The following is a 21,385-nucleotide window of genomic DNA, read 5'->3' on the forward strand; positions in this document are numbered from 1 at the left end:
ATAGGGACCTAGGCAGTATTTGTTGTACAGTCTGATTTATGAAGCTGAAAGCCTGGTATCTTTGGCTTCTGATGTCTAATTGTATAAACGCAAGATGTGACTCCCCAGGCGTTGCTGCTGTGTCTTGCATGTAAGGCCAGAAGCAGTAAATTTGCAAAAGTTCAAGAAACAAGAACTGTCTAAAAGCAGCTCTTGTTTGTCAAGTTAAAGGGTGCAACATAGGACCGTAAGAATAACTGTTGATATGGCAAGATCTTAATTTATTGTCATTTTACACTTCTGACCCTTCACGTATAATGTATAAATTGCTTATAATTTAGTAAAATCTAGTGAAATGAAACCTAGGCCTGGCTTTACCTTTCTGAAGTGTTCTCTCTCCTCCATTCAGACCAAAAAGCAGCCATGGTATAACAGCACCCTAGCCTCGCGGCGCAAGCGTCTCACAGCTCATTTTGAGGACCTAGAGCAGTGCTATTTTTCCACCAGGATGACACGTGTCTCAGGTGAGTTCCTCTTGCATGTGTTCGACTTCTGACATCAGTTACCCCTTACAGTACCCAGTCCTCAGAAAAGACTTGCTTTTGAAAGAGCAGCTTTCTCTTGTATGCATGGGAATGTTGCTATGCATATTTATGTGTTACTCAAATCATCCAGTCTTGCTTCTCTTAACCCATCTTTGAAGTTGCTAAATTTAGAAAATTTAATCCTGTCACTTCAGAGGGACATGTTTTGCTTTGACCTCCTGTACTGTGGAGGGCATAACCCACAAGAAACTGTTTCATTGATGCTCATTCTGAGGATGCAAATGTTTGAAAGCAGTGGTTGGGTTTGTCTTTCTATTGTGGTGTAAACACAGCAGTTAAAAAACATTGCTATTGGAATAATACAGAGATACGAACATAAATTGGTACATTATCCTGTATTTAGCATGCCAAAGGACACTTGAAGGTTGTTCTCTATGTTGTCTAGATTGAGTCCTGGTTAACAAATGACTTGGAATATAAAAGCTGAGTGTGCAGTAGCATTGTGGTCCCATGGGACACACCTTAGATTTAAGGCTTGTTTTGTGGAATTAGAAGTTGTTTTCACAATTGCCTGGTTTGTCTCATTCATAATTGAGTAACAGTGTGACAGCAGCTAGAGTCATTGTTACCTAGTGGATGGATGGTTCTTAATTACATGGCAGGATTTTCTTAAGAAACAACTGGGTCAAATTAATATATCTCTTGAGGGTGAGGAGGGTTGCTCTGTGGCCCCTGTGGGGAAGAAATGAGCTTTGGGGAAAAAAGCTTTAGGCAAAGGGCTGTGACAGGCAGGATATTTGCAGCATGGAGTTCCAGCCAATGTGGAGAGCGAGGAGCAAAGAGCAGCCAGCCCTCAGTGGGTGGAAGAAACCCAGCAGGGACAAGGGGGAATCAGGCAGATTTTGCTGCAGTAGAGTATCTGTGCTTCTAGCCTTGCAAGCCAAGGATCAACCTTCCAGGACACATAGAACAGTGAGAGAGCTAGGGTAGAATTCCCTGATTTTATTTTATTTTTTTCTCTATAAATTTAGCTTGTTTTATTCACTTTAAAATAAATAAATAAAAGTGAGCCTTGGGTTTTCATGTGAGTCTTGTTTGGCTTTGTTTTTGTTTTTTTAAATTTTGGGGGGGGGGGGGGATGATTTTTTTATTATTATTATAAAAAAAGTTGGCCTTAAAGGCTGCAGTGTGTTTTAGGGGAGCTTGCTTTTAGATATGTCTGCATCTACTACCTGCTTCAGAGCACTGACTGGCTCAGTTCTCATCATGCACATTATAATGATTTTAAGAAGGAATGCAGCATGTTGGGAGGGTGCTGCAGTAGCTCCAAGATTGGAGAAGCTGGTTGGATGTGACCAGCCAGCTTCCTTTGAAGTGCCAGCAAATGCTTTATAGAATACAGTACTTTATACTGAGATGTTTTCATGCTGTGCTATTTTGGTGATGCATAATTGTTTATGTTAAAATAATACTTATTAAGCAAGGATAACAAATGGGGTTCTTCCCAGCATTCCCTTGTAAAAGACATCTCTCTTCATAATTGGAACTGTAAATATAAATGCAGTGAAACTGTTTTTGTGTATTCATATGTGTCAGCTGCACCAAGAGCAGAGGATTTGCAAATGCAGGTTATTTCCTAAATCAGGGATAACCTGTGATACTTGATTAAGCTTTCTTCTCTTAAGTCATTCCTACTTTTTGACACATTTTAAATTTAATTTAAATAGGATTTGATGTTGATTTAAAGCTTTTCACATGAAGTTCCTATGACTGTTCTAGTAGGGAATGGAGACAAAATATAATTCTTTAGTTATGAAATGGCCTTGCACTTTGACAGGAAAATGCCTTGAGAAATAACATTGTTTTTCAGGCACAGATATAGAATAAATAATAGGAGGACTGTGTGCTTGATCCCGAAATGGGGAAATGAAGGAGTAGCAGTTATTTGTTGCTATCATGGTGTTGAAAGAGAAAACCATCTTTGAAAAACATTGACTGGTGTGCTTTTTTTTTTTGAGCTGTTTCCTGTAGTGGTCAGGTGCTGATGATTCTCATTTTGAGTAGCACTTTGTTCATTTTGCCCCTTTTGATATGTCTAACAAGGGTAACATACGTCTTTACCCTTAAACGTGCTAATTACTGGCCTTCACTGCTCCTTTGTACGAGCAAACATTAAGTAGCATAAAAGGGACACTTCAGAGTGCCTTACAAGTGTAGAGACACATGATTTCTCATGGGAAGGAATTACCAGGGTGCAAAAAGTGATTATTCTGTTTTTCCACAAGAAATCACAGATCTATTTTGCCTTTATAGATCAACTTCTTCATTTTTTTTGCCTCTGTATTTCCAAAACTTTATAATAGGGGAATTTTTTGTCATTTCCTTATGCTGCTAATAAGGAAGTGGATTAAGAATAACTTACCTGGTGGGTGGAATTTTATCTCAGCTGTGTGAGTTGTATGTGTGGTTTCTATGCTGCTGCAGTGGATGCTGTAGTTTAAGAGGAGATGAGGTGTGCACTACCTGTAAACCAAGGTCCTCTGTGTTAGTGCTGGGAGAACAGCAATAACTGCAGTTTTCCGTACATTTCACTGGTGCAAAAACGATGAAGTGAGGGTGGGAGCATTAGAGGAGGACAGGGAACATTGCTGCAAGTTCTGGGGGTTATTACGAAGCCTGAAGGCTCTACCCAATGCTTGACTTCAGATCCGTGATCTTGGGATCCCTGACTTCCCCATGTGGCGTCACTATAATAATTTTAAAATGGTTTAAATAAACCATTAAATTCTGTTTATACTGAGAAAAGTTGGGACTTCTGAGGAAAACAAGGAATGACTTTATCTACACTGCAATTTAGTTTTAACTTTTGTAGTAAGCTATTCAGTTTCCCGCAGAATATTTATCACTATTCAAGCTGGCTCAGTTTCACCTTGTCTGCTGAAGGTCATAATTTTCACAAAATTTACAGTAAAGAGAGTCTTCTAGTTTCATGCTTGTCTTCTTTCTCCAGACCAGAAACAAATCCCTTAGCTCTGTTGCTTTTGGAGTAACAAGAGAAATATGTTTTAGTAAAAGTATTTTGAATGTAACTGACATCAAATGTAGGCATATTGTAACAGAAGTATAGGGAAAGGAATATATTTTCACCTCCATAAAAAATTAGACATGTTTTATATACACATAGTGTATTTTGATATGCGTAAAGATTTTTTTCCTGTTAATAGCTTTGTGGCTCATGGGCTCTGAATTTGAATAAAATAAATGAGCTTACCAGGAAAGCTGCATTTGTAATCTCTAGGTGGATTCTCAGCACAGTAAGTTCACCCAACATTGCAGTAGGAAGACTTTAATTTGTGCTCTGAAAAATCATGCTGCCTTCAGGGAATGCTAAAGGTGAGAGCAAACATGGTTTTGACCGCAGTCAACAAGTAGAGATAGTGTCACGTGAAGACTACATCTTGATTTATTTTCTTTTTTTTTTGTTTGTTTGCTGCTGAGTTTATCTTCTTTGTTTCTGTCCTCCCTGATGCTGCTGCTTGTCCCTAGATGACAGCAGAACCACAAGCCAGCTGGATGAGTTTCAGGAGTGTCTCTCCAAGTTCACGCGCTACAACTCTGTCCGACCTCTGGCCACACTGTCTTATGCCAGTGACCTCTACAATGGTTCTAGCATAGTATCCAGGTAAGATACAATGTGGCTCTGATGGTGTGTGTCATGCTGATACAGGCTGCCCTGAGGCTGAGTTAATAACCTGTATTCAACAAGTTATGGTGTGTACATACATAACACTTTGTTTCCCAAAAGCATTTTTGCAGATTTATTGATTACCTTTGATCTGTGAAGGCACTCAAGTACAGTTGTAGTACCTTTTATTCCCATTGGTGTTGATCAAGGCTGAATTCAGAACCTTTGAGGTGCCATTTAGTATCTCCAGCTGTTGTAATAAAGCACAAAGTGTATTGTATGGACAGTCCTCTGTATGTTAGTATAGTTGTGTTGTGATGCAGTTCTAGCAGTTTAGGATGCGTCAGTCTTGCTTGGTGTCGGTAGTTTTAAGGTTCTGTGGTATTTTTAAATATTGTTGGTAGATCCAATCGTAATGGCAAATACTAAAAAATTCAGCAGTTTTTAATTGCTATTCTTAGACTTCTGAGCATTAGAAGCTATGTTTACAGTGCTAAATACTAGTGGGGGGATGATTGTGGTAGAGCCAGTGTGACAGCTCAGTTTTTGCCAACAACAGCTATATATCCCTTGCCTTACTGGGTGGTCATGTCCTGTGTGCTGCTGCTGAAGCTCATCTGAGCTTCCTGTGGACCAGTTTAGACACTTAATGGGTGAAATGCTATCGACTGTCTTGCAATAGAATTAGTTTCTTCTTGTTTAGCTCCATGAACCAGCTTCCTTAGAGATCAGGCTTAAGAGATCACATGGGACCTGTCAACAACCCTAACCTTAAACTGGTTTCAGCAGCTGTGGAAACACACCCTGGGGCACTTAATTAGTCTGTGGTAGCTTGTTTGGAGGTGGTTGTGGTGGAAAAAATGATGCAATATGTTAACTGGTAAATCTTTTCAGCAAGGCATATGCGCAGGCTCTGTTAGCTTCTTACAGGCATGTTTCACAAATATAAATGCAACCTTCTGAGGGAGAAAAGTAGTATCTCTATATTGTATGTATATTCAAGGGGAGCAGCAGATCCAAAGTGGCCATGCTTCATGTCTTGAAAGAAACATTAAAGTGACACAATGAATTGAACTTGGGTTTTGAATCTTGATCTAAGGCCTTACGAAGGGACCATTCAGACAGTAACAGAACAGCTTGAATATTTGTTGACGTACCCTGAGAAATTTGCTCTATGTGAAGAAATGGAGGCATGTGTAGCACAGAATACATACTTTTAAAACCACATTGATTGCCTAACTACTGCAATACATAGCAGGAATGTATAATGTCTGACTTAGCCACAGAGGTCAGAACACAATAATCACTGATCTGACGTATATTTAACCTGCTCTGATTGGGTTCACACTAGCTGCAATGAAATGCAGATGGGAATCTCACTGCAACATAGACAAACTTTCTCAGCTACCAACTTCAGCACAGGTTGGATTTTGCTCCTTTGCCCTTTCTTCTCCTTGACATTCTGCAAAAGCAGCATTTTTCTGGTATTTGGTTAGAAAGTGCTGGAAGGGCAGTAAATCTCACTCCTGTTTTGAAGGCATTATAATTCTTGGTGAAATATATGTTTGAGAAGTATGTGTTACTGTTTATAAAGTGAAGATAATGGGGCCTCCATCCAAGCCAATTCTAGAATCTGCAGTTTTAACTGAAAGATAATTCTGCTTACCACTAAATGTTCTCCCCTGCTCATACTTTTTATTCTTAAAAGCATTTAAGAAATTTTTAAGGGTTTTAGTATGTGGGCTGAGTAAGACTGTTCATATCTGAGCATGTCCTTGATGAACAGGTAAAGCTGAATGTGCTGCTGCTCCTATTAGCTTCTGGCTATCCAAACAGTTCTCTTGAAGTCTGAATTTGTTAGTCAAGAGTTTACATACATTGTGTTGGCTAGCATACTTCTCTGTTCATCACTGTTATTTATCCAAATTAATAGGCTCAAGTTCAGAAGGAAATTCTATGAAGCTAAATGAGGTGTATGTCTTGGTGATGGCATCTTAAGATAATAAAAGAGCAGCTTTAAGTACCTCTGGGTGGGCCAAATTAATTATTGGGGTGCTTTAAAAGCTTTATTTTCATTTTTTTAAAAGCTGTGAAAAGTTTTATTGATTACTTGGTCTGCTGCACTGATTTCTAAAGGTGTTCCTAGACATGCTGTAGGAAATGCTGGTGAAATGACAAAAAAAGTAAGTCTTGCTGTTTAGCTGTTGCTATTGAGACAAACTCAATTTAAATGCAAAGCAAATGTAAAGTTAAGTAAGGAATCCTCATACTTTTTGGAAAGTACTCTAAAGGGTTTTTAAGTATACCTAAGAATAAAAGTAGAATTGGCAGGAAGTTAGACTTCCTTGTACTTATTTTTGTTGAAAAACCAAAACAAACAAAAAAAACCACCCCCCCAAAAAAAAAAAACAACAACAAAAAACCAAACAAACAAAAAAAAAACCCACACCAAACCCACCAAAACAAAACAACCCTGTTGTTACAAATGGACTAAATACAAGACTATTCGGTTTGCATTCCTTTTATCCTACATGGAGCTCACACACTGGACTCCAAAAGATCTACTATTCCTTATCTTCAAAACCCTGAAATTTATTTAGAAGAGAAATAAAACTGGGTTTATGGTAACAGGATGGAGTGTAATTAAAGACTATATAAGCAGGCCAGAGAAAACCTGAAACTGAGCAGCAGCACTGCTCTCCTAAGTGCCTTGCCACAAGCATATTATTTATGAATGTCTGGACTTGAGGACTAATAAGAAGACCGCAAACGATACTATGCATGCTCTGTTACTATAAAAACTCTAATGGAATACTCACTTGAGAAATCTGCAGTCACCCTTTGGGAGGAAGGGAGGATAAGCCCATGCCCTGACCCCCAGTTCCCGGTTTCCCCAGCCTGGCAGGGGCTCGCCTTGCTGGGCTGGCGGCGCTCCGGCGGCCGTATAGCGTCCGCACGATGGCAGCCGTCCGCTGCCGTGCCGGCAGTGGAGGGCTGCGGGCGGGGATCGGGGACCGATGCGGGGCCGGTGCCCAAAGCTGTGCGATTTCTATCGCGGGTTTACGGGTTTACACAGAAAGGTGCAGGCAGTATGGTCGTAAGCCCAGTGAGGGAGATCTTCCCTACATTGCTTAGAAATGTGCCCCCAAGCAGAACTTGGACCCCTCAGTACTTTATTTCTTCCCAGATTTGCTTTGAGAAAAAGATTAGCAGAGAAGAATGCTCAGTGAAAACATGTTCAAGGCATTGCAAATTGCTCAGTTTTGCTTTAACATTGGGGGACTTTCAGTACATCTGCGATATGAATGTACACGTAACTCAGTATACTAAATGTTGGGAGTTATGCACTCGGTTCTCTTAAGTACAAAGTATTTGCATGGTTTTCACAAGTATATTAAGGTTTGAGTTTTTTTTGGTGTTGTTTGGTTTTGTTTGGTTTTGGTTTTGTTTTGGGGCTTGTTTTTTTTTTGTTAGAATTGACCAAGGAATAAATTTTCCATTTATTATCCCCCCGCAGAGCGGTTGTCAGAGCTTAACTTTTCTCTGCTTGCTGTGGTAGTAAATGTAAAGGCTTTCTTTTAAAGATGAGTCTGTAAACTGCAGTGTTAGCATTACAATGATTTATGTAGAAAATTGCTTTTGCACTGTCAGAGGCCTTTGGAGAATAATGTGTCAGTCTCTCATCTTAAAAGAACGGAAAAATCCAAGAAACAGGCTACAGCAAGATGTCTGTCTGAAACCTGGCTAAAGGAAAGCTGGTTCTCCTGCTGAGAGGTTCCCAGGTCTGGTGGAAACATGGATACATTTGTCTGTTTCTTTGCCCTGATGCTTGGAGGCAATTGGTGCGGTGTTTTGTCATGTGCTCGGGCTTCAGATTGTTTTAAGCGAGCTTAACGTTTTTCTGAAAGGTCTCAAAATGACATCTGAAGGGTTTTGGGTAGCTAACTATCCAAAAGACAGCTATTTAGAAGCGTAGTGATTAGAGAGAGGGAAAGAAACAGCTTGGGGTTTGACTGTTGAAACCTTACTCAAATCATCTGTTGAATCTTGAGTCCATTATTTCTCCCCTCCCCTATTGCTTGCTTGTTACTCCGTTGCCTCTAAGTAATGAACAAGATGTGTACAGGTTTCTCTTAACATTCAAACAGTACAATTGTCGGTTTCAAGGCTGTGTTTTTGTGTTAACCTTTCAGTAACATGACCTGAAACCCTTTCTTCAAAGGTGAGCTTAAAAGGAAAACTATCCATTAGGAGTATGTTTTCCATGTATTTATTGAGATGTTCTATCTTATTTTTAATGTCCTGGGCTAGCTAGGGTTAGATGAGCCATTTTATTACGTTTGTGACCAGCAGTGCTTCTATCTCTGTGGTAAAGAGAAATGAAAGAAATGTAAGTGGATTTATCCTTTGTAGGATTATGTCTCACACTGTTCCTTGAAGATGAGAGATGAGAAGGGCTGAATTTTTCATATAGCCTATTAAATGAATCATTCTGTAAATGGACTCTTATTTACAAGTGGCAGCTCAAAACTGTGGATGGATCTGCCTTATTTAGACTGTTCCCACAACTGGAAGGAAAAGAGAAATGCTTGGATAAAGAGACTTGAACTGCAGAGTGGCTGATGAAGCTTGAAATATAATACCCTGAACCTACTTGAAGCTTGTGTTTCTCGTGTGGTTCTTGCCTTATTTTGTCTAATGTTTGATCCATAGACCAGAAGGGGGCTGGGGCTAAAATAAGGTTTTGTTTAGTGACAGCAAAGTACAGAGCCTTTCCCTTACTTTCTCTTCTTTTTCTCTGTAGTGCAGAACCCATACATTTCCTAGTACATAGCTGTGGTCTAGATCCCCTTGAGCAGAAGCTAAATGTGACTGGTACCCAGCCGAAGGGTCATACAGATCTCATTTCAGAGACAATCTAAACTATGTAACATAGCCCTCAGATGGGCTGCTAGTACCAAAAGCAGCTATGAAACCAGACAAGAGTGTATCTGCTCGTATCTCTAGTCTTCACCTGAAAAGTAAGCCTGGTGAGTGCAGTGACACTGCAGAGAGAGGCATGTGTTCTTCCATCAATATAAGCTTTCACTTTTAGGGGTCAAACTTAAGTAGCTCAAAATTGATAAGTTAATGAATGGTACTTGCATGGCCACCAGTGGAATGCTGGTTTTTAATTTTGGTTATTTTCCTAGTAACTTGAGACTATATGATAGTAGGAAGCTCTCTTTCTCTTAAGACTTCAAACCTATCTCCATTTGCAGATAATTACATGTGGGGTTTTGTTTTTTTTTTTTAATTATTATTTTGATTTAAACTTCATACATTTTTATGAATGGTCTGTTAAAAGTATTGAATGGTGTTTTGATGAATTTGGGAATCAGCTTTTAACCTAAATGTATTAAACAATTTTTTTTCTTTTTGTGGGATTTTTAATATGTTGAGGAAACTTTGTACAGTTTACATAAGCAAATTCCATTTCTTGGCAAATGTCATGTAGTGGTCACTAGCTGCAGCCTGGAGCTTCCCAAAGAGGTTGTGCAAACTTCTTCATCCTCAGGGGTATTCAAGAATTGGCTGGAGAAAGCCCTGAGCAATGTGATCTGACCAAAGAGCTGCCCCCTCTCTGAGCAGGGTATTGGACTAGAGACCTCCAAGTCTTGGGAACTGTACCCTTGAAATAGTTACATGACCAGCTTGTTAGAAACTTGAGGTTCTGTTCTCTACTTTCTGCCAAGAGTCTTCATCTGGCCTTAGGTTTTAAGGAGAAGCAATGTCCTTATGTGGCTTTGCCACATACAGTGCAAAGTGAAATTCACTTCTAATGAACTTTAAGATCCCCCACTTACAATTCAAACAAGATTGTATTAATTAGGAGTTTATTAATAAAACCAAGAGAAGCTTTGTAAAAGTGCAGGACTTTAAGATGAATGCTGTAGTGTTAGCAATGTCCTCTGAGATTAATATTTAGGGTAGGATGCATCATTGCATCCACTCCTTGACTGATCAGGACAAAAATATTTTCTGTGAGGCTGCAGGTAGCTGCCCTGCTGATGCTCATGTAACAATGTTTATCATCAGGTAATAGTGCTGTGTCTTGGCCTCAGGAATTGGACTTGCAAGACATGAAGGCTGTGGTTTCACAGCATTTTACATGCAGAGCTTCCATGCTGACAGTATTGGTAAAAGGCTAAGACAGATTTCCCTTAACTCCTCCCCACCTCTTCTGCCCCACCCCCAGTTTTATAGCTTTCTTTCGATGTTGAGTGAATTCCTGTGTCTGCTTGAAGAAGCAAACCTGGTATTGATAGAACATGAATCTCTGTAGCTTATTACAGTGTTCTTTCAACTCTTTAACCATGTTTGTTGGAAATGCCTGAATTTGCTAGGAGGTCATTATCTGCAAAGCACTACCATGCCTTTGGATATTTTTGGTTTTTTTCCTTCCTTGCTATCTAGAGCTAATGGTTATTAATATTATATGTATTACTAGACTTCCAAGATGTGTGGGATCTATATGCTGCATAGGTGTTTTGTAGAATAAGTTATGAAGTGACATTTTCTTACAGGAAACGCATTTGGCAGTTGGATGAAAATGTGTCAAATGGTGTTTAACCTCATTCTGTCATTGCCAGGCAGCAGGACTATCAGAGGTAGTTGCCCCAGCCTATTCTTTGCTCCTCAAGACACCTCATCTGTGACATAGACACATAGACAGTATTTATGAAAGTTGCACTGATTTGTAGTGTCTTTTGGATTGTCTGAAGAGGTTACTGTCCCCATCTGTCCCTCCCAGTGCTCTGCTGTGGGGTGTCTGCCAGAAGAGCCAATGGCAGTGTCTGGCAAATTTGGAGGCTTGGGTTAATAAGGCAGCAGGCTGTGTACTGGGGCACTGTGCTGGGTGGTGGTTTGTTCTGAGAAATGGGACCTCTGGCAGTGTGGTCATCTGGAGACAAATGTCTTCAGCTGCTACATACAGCTAAATCATGTCAGAATCATGGAATCATGAATTGGAGCCTATGAATGGACTGTGTTGTTTACAGTCCCAATATTGATGGAGATCTCCTGTGCTGAGCTTTTTCATGTGTACTTGTTCCCTTTTCTCTGTAGCTATGTCAGCAGCTTCTGCACTCGATTTTGAAGAAACAAAATCCTTGTTGGCATAGTAATAAATGTGAAGGCTTGAAAACAAGCTTGCAAGCTTTCGAATGGCCTTATATTTAGAAGGCACTTCAGTATCTATCACAGCTGAGTTCCTGCCTACTTAATGGCATAATCCTGATAAGATGGTACCACTGTGCAGACAACCTTGCAACTCAGCGTGGAGCAGCATTTGGTCTCTCAAACCTGCTCCTTGTGCAGCTTGGGCAGAGGCTGCTCTGTTTCTTCCTGGCAATGTTTCCCAAGCTTGAATGCCGAAAGAAGGCAGCTGGGTATGTTTTGAGATTTAAAACATTTTCCACTGTAGCATTTTGTAATGTTGAGGCTGTGCTCCTGCTACTGTCAGAGCTGTTGTAACCTACTATGTATCAGCCTAGCTGGACAAAATGGCAGATCCTGGTTTAAAAATGTAAATAGGTTACCCAAAATATTGTAGAGGGCAGGCTGATAAATTGGCTTGTATTTTAAATAGTGTCGTAAGAAACATTCTGCATTTAACTGCTGGCTTTTTTAGTTAATGATTCCCTACTCTAGCTTATTTTAAATGGTGTTTGTGGAAAAACTGAATCTAATCCTCATTAACTTGTGTGGTAGTTGTTTGCAGCAGCTTTGGCTCATTGTACTTCTGTGTATCTGGCATATAAACCCTGGGATTGCCATCATCTTTTCAGCATGCAGAAGAGCATCGCCTAGCAGTAAAGTGGCTTTTTATCAGTACGCTTTATGTTCAGTTGCTTGCAAAATTCAGTAGTTCCCTATAGGTTTTCTCATCATTAGTGCTAATTAAGCCAGGTTCCCCTGAATACATGTATTTAAAATACCTTATACAGTAGAACAGGATGTCTCTAGTTATAGTCTTACAGATAAAGCTAGAAGTCTGCTATGGCTTCCTAGGAGATTTTGGGTTGTATTTAGAAAAGATTAGGTTCAGGGTCACTTTAACTTGCTTCCCTCAGAGAGCATCCTGGCTCTGGAAGTTGAGCTATTGCAGGTAGCACAATTAATCTCATATTGTAGTATATTCTCTCATTGGGTTTAAAAGAAGACTGTTTTATCTAGCAGTGACAAAGCATGAAAGTAGCTCTGTTGGGTTTGATTTCAGAGCTGTGAGATGGATCTAAGCCCACCAAACCTCCTACATTCAGATTTAATATTCTTCTTTGAACAAGCTCTTTATGGAACAGGAGTATTGCTAAGCGGTCTGTTGGAACTGATTGCATTTCATTACACTTAAAAGGGGTTTTGTAAGCATGAAGTACACCTAGAACTAGATCTAATGACATTACTTTGTCACCGTGGTACCTTTTTTATGCCTTTCTTCAAACAGAGCAAAATAGAACTCCAGGCTACTAGGGCTGCAAGAAGGCTGTTGAAAGTGTGACTGCCGTGTGACTGGTGCAATAATGTTTGCCCAGAGCAGCCCAGAGCTAAGGACTGTCCTCTGTGCAGTGCAGGCTTTAGTGAACTGCTACAGTGCCCTTCTTGCCTGCGTCCCAGCTGTGAAAGGGTTGAAGATAATCAACGTGCAGAGCTTTATAGTGTCTTATCTTTATGCTTCAAATAGAGGTTTGCTTAGGGAGAGCATATTCACAGCAAAAGTTTGAAGCCTGGAGGAGGTGTGGTAGCAGGGGAGGGTACCTGTGGTGCATTCCGCAGCAGCTGGTGCTGCTGAACCTGGAGCTGGAATATCCAAAGCAACTCCAAGGAATGGGATCAAACTGAAATAGCTTGGGGGCCCTCTGTCTCACAGTTTTCATTAGACTTCCATTAGATTTGAATCTGATATATTGAGAGGTCATAATTATAGTAGCCAAAGTAACTTTACCTTGATTAGAGGACAAATCTGGCAATTTTTCTGGTAATCTGGGGATCACATCAAACCCAGACTAATATGATTGTTAGAGATGAAGGTGTTCACTCTCTGGTAGAATGTACTTATGGGGAGTTATGTTTATACGTTTTAATTTATACATATAGCAGTCTAGAAAATTGAAGGGTTTTTCTTAAAGTGATCCTTTTTGAGTAGAGACTGCAGTAACCCGCATGGGTTTATGGTATGCTGGCTCAGTTTATATTTTGGAAAACATCTTACAGCACAGGGGTTTGAATTGAGTAATAAATTCAACCAGTGCTGATCTATCCTTGTCCCTGTGGCACAGGTTAAGGACTTTGAAATAGCAGCAGTGACTTCCATTTAGGTGGTGCTCTGGCATGAAGAGTAACTAATGTAACTTGTTACTTTATTTAAAAAAAAAAAAAAAAACACAGAAAAAAAAACAGCAACAGAAAAACAGAAAAGACCCCAAACTTTTTCTGAAACTTCATGTTTTGTCTCTGTAGCCTTCGCTACTGTATGTAGCAACTTCTAGACTTTGAGCTGATAGAGCACAAAATCTGAGTGCTGTAATAGCAGCTTCCTATGCTTGAGTATAGCTTTGATTTTAAAAACTACAAATTAGTATGTTAGTGCATGCTTAGTGACACTAATTACTTTGCCTTAAAATACCAATCTGCTGTAAAAACAGTCTCTCAGATGTGATATTAATACCAATATCTGTACTGACCGCAGGTGCTGAACAGCCTGCAGTGGTGGCCATGGTGTCAAGATTGTAACTTAAATTTCTAATGTTTAAGTGCCTCAAGATGGGCACTGGAAATGGCTGTAAGTCATGAGATTTGGGATTCTTAGAAGTGACAGGACATACTTCAGGGAGCAGGGAGTTGCAGCACAGAGTGAGAAAGACTTTAAGGAAATGTATGTGAAGAGCAAAAGCTGCCATTGTTGTCTCTCCTTTCTCTCGCCAGTTAACTCCCCTCAAACTTTGAACATATCCATGTTGCAATTAAATATGGGGCCACAGCAAGACAGGGGTCAGGGTCAGAGAAGCAGAAACGGCACCATATTAGGTAGAAGTATAATTGAAAGGCTTTGGTATGTCAGGGAGGAAAATATGTATATGTTTAGTCCCTTAAGAGGGACTAGTCATCTGCTTCATGGAAATGGCAACTCCTACAGTCACAGAAATCATTACCAAGTCAGTATTGAGGCATTTGTGATTATGGTAGCAATTATAGGGTGTGTATGGAAAGGGTAGAGGAGTAGTTGGTTGCAGACCTTTAACTGTGATTAGTGGTGCAGTTAGTTAAAGGCAGATGCAGTTAATTGCAACCACCCCCTTATCCTGATTTGGAAGAATGGATACAGCATGTGCCCATTTTTCACAGAAGCTTGCTGGGCTAGGTGCCCCTCCAGTCTAACCCTTAGGGTGCTTCAAGCTGTGACGTCAAGTACAGTGTAAGGTGCCTGTCCTGGGTTCAGCAGTAGCAGTCATGTTTCTCCTCCTTGGTAGCTGGTGCAATGCAGTGTTTTGACTTTCGGCTCGGGAACAGAGCTGATAGAGATGTTTTGGTTTGGCCAAGGACTTTGTGAGCCTCATGCTCTGCCAGGGAGGAGGGGAAGCTGGGAGGAAGCAGAGACAGGACACCTGACCCAAACTGACCAAAGAGCTATTCCATACCACAGCACGTCATGCCCAGGATGTAACTGGGAGTTAGCAGGAAGGGCTGGGAGACTGCAGGGTTGGAGGAGGTATCAGTCGGAGCTTGGTCGGGCTTGGGGGGCGAGTTATCGGTCAGCTGGTGCTGAGGTGTTGTATTCTCTTTCCTTGTTATTTCCTTTATCATTGTTATCATTGGTGGTAGCAGTAGTGATCTGTGTTATACCTTAGTTACTAAACTGTTCTTATCTCAACCCGTGGGAGTTGCATTCTTTTCAATTCTCCTCTCCGTCCCTCCGAGAGCAGGGGGAGGGCAAGAAAGGGGGGGAGTGAGCGAACGAATTACCTGACTGGGTTTAAACCACGACAGTGCCTCAGGGGTTGGTTTGGAGGGCATGTGGCCCTATGCTGTCCCTACAGAAGACCACAGAGCATGCCAGCCTAGTCACTGCTTGTGGAGTTGTCTTATTGAGATCCAAATCAAATGATCCACAATCATTTTGTTGAGCATACTGAAGGGTATATCCACATTTATTTTTGTCAATATGTGTGGTATGGATCAGTTGTTCATGGATTATGATTCTCATATTCAGTGTGCCACCATTACATCTTGCAGGAGTAAGTACTTGGATTGTCTGTGTGGTTTTTAAAGTGTAACTGAGGGTGGGGAAACTCCTTGTCTGTCCCAAATCAATCTTGTGATGAGTGCCTCCTAGTTCTAGTGTGAAGTGACTTACTGAACACCAGCAAGTGTCACCTTGTTCATAACCCTTATGGTAAGGCAGCTGCTTCATTACTTTAATCAATTTAGTTGCCCATCTATGTATTCTCTAACTCCAGTGTGTCCTCCTGGGATAGAGAACAACTGCATGCACCATCAGGATGCAGATGTAGCAAGGCTTTATACAGTGGCAGAACTGGTAAATGCTTGCTCTTTTGTCTTTCCCCACTGGTCTACCCTCAACACAAGCCAAGCTTCCAGACATGCTTCAGAAGCAATTTATTTTGTAATTCCATTTTTTAACTTTGGAAAGCACTTGTAGCTCTAGGTTTTAGCGTTAAAATAAAGCAATTGATTTATATTTTCACAGATCAAGAATAAAGATAATCAGCAGAGGAACCAGAATCCTTGAGAATGTGTTTACTTTCTAGCAGCTCTTAGTGGTATCTCCATAGAACACTGATCATTAATTTCTTGGAGGAAAAAAAAACCTCAGTGACTTGGGAATAGGAGCTCTCTCTTCTGTTTTCCCTAGAACAAAACAATCAGTTCTTTTCAATTTGATTTTTAGAAGTAAATAGTGTTGCACATTTATAAGTTCATTTCCAAATATTCAGGATATACTGTGTTCCCAAAAGACTCCTTATCAAAATTCAGCTAGTCTTTGGTCAGATATGTGGAGTTTAGAGGAGGACTGAGGTAGGTTTGTAAGTACATGTAGCCAGTTGGTACTGCATCTGCCCTCTGGGATGCTGAAAACATTCATTGTCAGTCCCATGTTAAATCTGCTTAAAAATAGTACTACAAAAACACATTGCTCTTTTTGTAGCAGGACATTAGAAACCATTGCACGAACATTTTGCATTTCTTTGGTTCACTGGTGGCACTGTGCCTCTCCCCAACTGAAGTGGATGCTGTTGTCTAGCTATCTCTCAACTCAGTGGCCTTTTTTGACAAAAAAGGCTGAAGTATTTCTTATTACTTTATTGCATATTATCATTGTACTTACGACTTTCAATTCAACTATAGAAATGTATCACCTGCAAACCAGAATGTTGTTCTTAAGAGCTGGCCCTGTTGTGTCTTTTGACAAAATAAAACTAAGTCCTCTTGTCAATTTACATATAGATAAGCTTGTGTATAGGCAAGTGCTTATATTGACAGAAAAGATTTGGAACAGTGGGTTACAGTAATACCGTTGAGATGTTAAATACAAACAAGCTTTGCTTAATGTTAAACATATTTAGAAGACTTGTAGGAGAAAAAAAAACCATGAAAATAAATGTTGCTATGCAAGTTGTCTGTTTGTCCTAAGCCTGATCAGTCCATGGGGAAGCGGAGCTTTGCAAATATGAAGAATACTTTTATATGGTAAAGAATCCCCTGGATTAGGTACTTAGATCATTAATGTTTTAATTTGTGTATCTCCCACTGATTAGAAAATGAGAACACTTGTTGCATCAGGACTGTACAAAGGTGATGGAAGCCAAGGTGCGAGTATGTGTTAAGCTTGCTGTGTTTGGTTTGCCTGCCTCTCTCTCAGCCAGCAAACATCTGTACAGGTGATGATTTGTTTCTGCATCTGTTTTTCTCCCTGCTTCAAAGGTCACAGGACTGACAGTCAATTTTATTGGTTGATGCTTTTTATTAATTCTTTTAATGATGTGTTAACTTCTACAGACATACCGAAATACTCATTTGTTATGTCTACAGCGTGTCTCTATTAAAAAAAAAAACAAATCCACTAAAGCTAGAGAAGCAAACCCACCCTGGCTGAGAGAGGTTTTATTCTGTTCTAATAACTTGGCTTTTTACCAGACATTGTAATACATTATTTTTTTTCCTTAGCAGAAGGCTAAGGGTATAAATTGAATTCAAGTAGATTAATCGCTGCCATCAGTTTAGTTGCGCTTTACCTGAATCCACAGGGCAGTGAGCAGAAGCAGAGAGAGTGGTTCAGTTAAGAGTGTGGTATAAGTAAATCCATTGTATTGTTATGCAGGCTTTCAATTATAAAATTCTTCCATAAAATAGGGTGAGCTAAGATAAGGTAGGTCTGAATGGTGCTTTGGTCATGTTTGTATGGAAAGTGATTAGACTAGGGTAGATCTAGGGCAGAGGGTAGCAGTCTGGATGCTTAGATGACTTTTTTTTCTTTGCTCTCCTGTTTAAATAGATTCATAGTTGCTTGCTTTATTCCCCAGATGAGAGCATGTTCCTTTTCTTTGCCTGTTGGAGTCCTGCGATTTTGCAGGTTTGACCCAACTAGCTTGTTTCTCCTCATGACAGCAGGCAATTCTGAGTGGAACTGTCTCCTGCTACTACTTAGGAGTTTAGGTGCCTTAGTTAAAAGGCCAAGTTGCAGGCTGTGTCATTTAATTATTTTATACTGTCAGACTGCATATCAACAGTCCTTTCTTTCCATAGTTTAAAAATAACTTGATGATATCTTCTTTACAAGGACTTGAAAATTCTGTTGGCATTTAAATTTAGCTTAATTTGAAAGTATTGCAGTGCTTTTGACTTCTCAGCTTTGTTAAGGGGTAGAAAACTCTAGCTGCTGTAGTTGTGGGGCAGCCTAAAGAGCCCCCTCTCATCTTGTAACTGGTGTAATGCTTTCTAATTGTAGAAAGGTACCTTAAATGCCCCTGATCTTGGGATTTTTCAAGGTGTATAAATGTGAAAATAGTGTGAACTAAGTTTTCTTTGCTGCCATTCAGAACTCATTGCCTAGTTCACAAATGCTCTGGCTTCTTGAGGTGGGGAGGTCCCTTGTGATAGGGAGAACAGAAATTGAAATGAATTACTGAGTGGAAGGATCTGAAAGGAGACCTTGCAAAGATTGATTGCTTAGGCAAGAGTCTTGAGGAGAGCTGCTTACTGATCATAGGAACCTCCAAACCCTTTCTGGGGGAGTAGCAAGCTTGTCTTGGGGAGGCTGATCCTCCTGGAAGGAGGTAGGTGTCTGTGCAAATTCACCCTGCCTTGCCTGCAATGGCATGGGCTGCAGGCAGGGAGGAGATCCTAGGAGAAGCAGGTTTATTTTCCTGACTGCTGGATGTCTAATAGATTTCTTTCAAGCCCTTCCAAACTGTAAAGGTAGCTATGACATTTGCTGTTTATAACTTGCTGCCTGTCTTTCTCTCAGATGTATTTCATGTACAACCTCAGGCTTTTCTCATTTGCAGCTTAACTTTGTTAGAAGGTGACTGCTTTTATTTTCAACTTCATTGATGTCTATTACAAACTTGCCCTGCAGTTCAAGGAAGAAGGCACCTCTGTTTCCATGAACAACCCAGAGTGGCAGTCATATCGTGCATGGTTTTTACAGTACTGCCGATACATATTTCAACCCTCTGTTGTTACTCGGGGAATTTTGAAGGGTTTTTCTCACAAATACTGATTTCTTCTGTATTAACACTTCAGAGTTCATTGTATATAAGAGCGAAGGAATGCAGCAATGTAACAGAAAACAATGGGCAGTCATCCTATAGTATGTTGATCGTAGAACATACAGCTGAATGTTAAGTATGTTTCCATACTTATGTTTCCAGGGCGAGCTGCCAGCTTTGACATGTGAGTACTGTGTAATGTAGATGGTATGGCTGAATTCGAAAACCTCTAGAGCATCTGAACAAAGATCCTGGCTGTGGAGGGAAAGTGTGCTAGCACAAAAAGTCTGTTGCAGTAAATGGAGATGTGGGTGTATTTGGAGGGATTAGAAAATAGTGCTTGAGAGCAAGAACTCTATGCTGTTGGCCTGTGTGCCAGACCTCATCAGGGTGTTCTGAATGGGGTTATTTGCTGCAAATTGTGATTCTCAGCTCTGCTATACTGAAATGGTTAGGTGGTAAAATACACTGCTGGTAAGTACATGCATTGTGTTACACAGTTCTCAACCTATGCTTTTGTTCCTCAGTATTGAGTTCGACCGAGACTGTGACTACTTTGCCATTGCTGGAGTGACAAAGAAGATTAAAGTCTATGAGTATGGTACAGTCATTCAGGATGCGGTGGATATTCACTACCCTGAGAATGAAATGACCTGTAATTCCAAAATCAGGTAGGCAATGACTTCACATTTGAGCTCAGAGAGCCTTTTCCACCTACTTGTTTACGTGCAGTAAATGTTCTGCTTTTCTTATCCATTGTAGGAATGGGAGGGGAAGGGAGGAAGCAGGGAGCCGATGGAGAGCTTGCTTTGAACTTGGTGGGATCGTGTGGCCTAAACACTGTTAGTGGCATATGCTGGGCTTGCCCAAGGTAGTAGCAGGCCTGTATATCTGGAGGAGAAAGGGACATAGGGTAGTGAACTGCTTTTGTGTTCCTTGCAAATGCTGTTGCATGCCTGCTCAGTTAAAAGAAGGGTAAAGGCAGAGCAGTGGATATGCTCCAGGTGAAGTCTCTTGTCTCAGGGTAACTTTTGTGCCCGGTTCTTCATAATAACCACCTTCATGCTCTGTTCATCAGCCAGACCCTTTCCATTCTGCTGAGAGGCTGCTAGTCCCCAGGAAATGTGCCTCACTTGCACCTTCTGCCTATGACATTATGTCTACCCAAAGTACTGTTCTGCCAGATCTCATAATCTCAAGCTTATGGGAAAAGACCTTGCTTGATTTTTGCTTCTGTGCCTCTGTCATTACTGTCAACCTATTTTTTATCTTTTTAGATTACTTAAACCAAAGAAATACAGATCACCATGTCGAACATCAGTTGAAAGTATCTGCCTTTTAACATAGAAATCCTAGTTCAAAAGTTCTGTTAAAACTCAGAAGTAAATAATATTGGGCAGTCAAGTGAATTCAGTATTATAATACAAGTATCCAGCATCTGTTGAACTAATTTGTTTTTATTTGTTACTCTGCATTTTGAAACCAGTAAAGCACCCACAGAATTGTAAGTAATAAATTTATGTAACAGTCCAGCTTCCATGAGAACAAAATGTTGTGCAACCAGATTAATGTTTGCAGGCTTACTTTGTAGCATAAAAGGCACGCTTCACTTTAGCTGACATGTTTCTTAAGATAGATCAGTCACTCCTGTATCAATCATGCTGATTATTTTGTGAACTGTGTAACACTGTTTTATGAAGAAAAAGATGTAAATGCAGCTGACCCTTGGACTGATAAAAAGATGGATAAAAACAGTCTGAGAGGGATTTGTATGATAAGCCACATGATTATGGAGTTTGTTTTTTGCAGGATTTGTGAAATGTTCAGCATTTTTGCCTGTGTCATAGCAGAGTTCACACTATCCAGCTTCATTATTCTGGAGTAAAGAGCAGAATAAGAACAATCTAGCAGTCAGTTAATACCATCTGTCTTAATTAGAATGGGAAAGGAATGTGTTTAGTATTTCTTGGTCAGTCTGAGAACTTCCAAACCTGCTACTTCAAATTTGACAGGGATCTACACTGATGATCCTGCCAGGCATCAGGAAGTTGTTTGTTCTCCCTTCTCTTGGCAGCTGCTGGTGAGGAGAGCTGCGTTAGCACCTTCAGTGATGTTACTCTTGTCAGCTTTGTGCACCAGACAAGACACTGCTTGCATTCAGCATTTCTTCTCTTTCTCAGAAACTTCATGCATCTATACATTATATATATATATATGACAATGCTAAATGCATTGTCCTCTGATATTGTCTACCTCAGCAGAGGTGGACAGGGTCCTCCTCTTTCATTTCCTTGCCCTAGTTTCTTTCATTTCTCTGAAGAAATGCATGTTCCTCTCCCCCTGCGCCCACTGGCACCTACAAACCTTGTCATGAGGGTGCTTGGGTTTTGACAAATCAAGTTACGCTG

At 40.4% G+C, this 21,385-nt stretch overlaps 1 protein-coding gene across 2 annotated transcripts in view; it reads left to right on the plus strand.

Moving 5' to 3' along the window:
* The window catches only part of COP1 (COP1 E3 ubiquitin ligase), a 135,694-nt gene that overhangs the window by 35,892 nt on the left and 78,417 nt on the right, over nucleotides 1–21,385 (plus strand). For both annotated transcript variants that reach the window (XM_061452048.1, XM_061452049.1), the window contains exons 10-12: nucleotides 389–503; nucleotides 4,071–4,206; nucleotides 19,505–19,648. In XM_061452048.1, the coding sequence (XP_061308032.1) occupies nucleotides 389–503; nucleotides 4,071–4,206; nucleotides 19,505–19,648 (395 nt within the window). The remainder of the gene's footprint in view (nucleotides 1–388; nucleotides 504–4,070; nucleotides 4,207–19,504; nucleotides 19,649–21,385) is intronic.

This window comes from Pezoporus flaviventris, unplaced genomic scaffold (genome assembly GCF_033815535.1).
Source record: "Pezoporus flaviventris isolate CSIRO_AGI_PZ_B2104156 unplaced genomic scaffold, CSIRO_AGI_Pfla_v1 ptg000013l, whole genome shotgun sequence".
Taxonomy (NCBI): domain Eukaryota; kingdom Metazoa; phylum Chordata; class Aves; order Psittaciformes; family Psittacidae; genus Pezoporus; species Pezoporus flaviventris.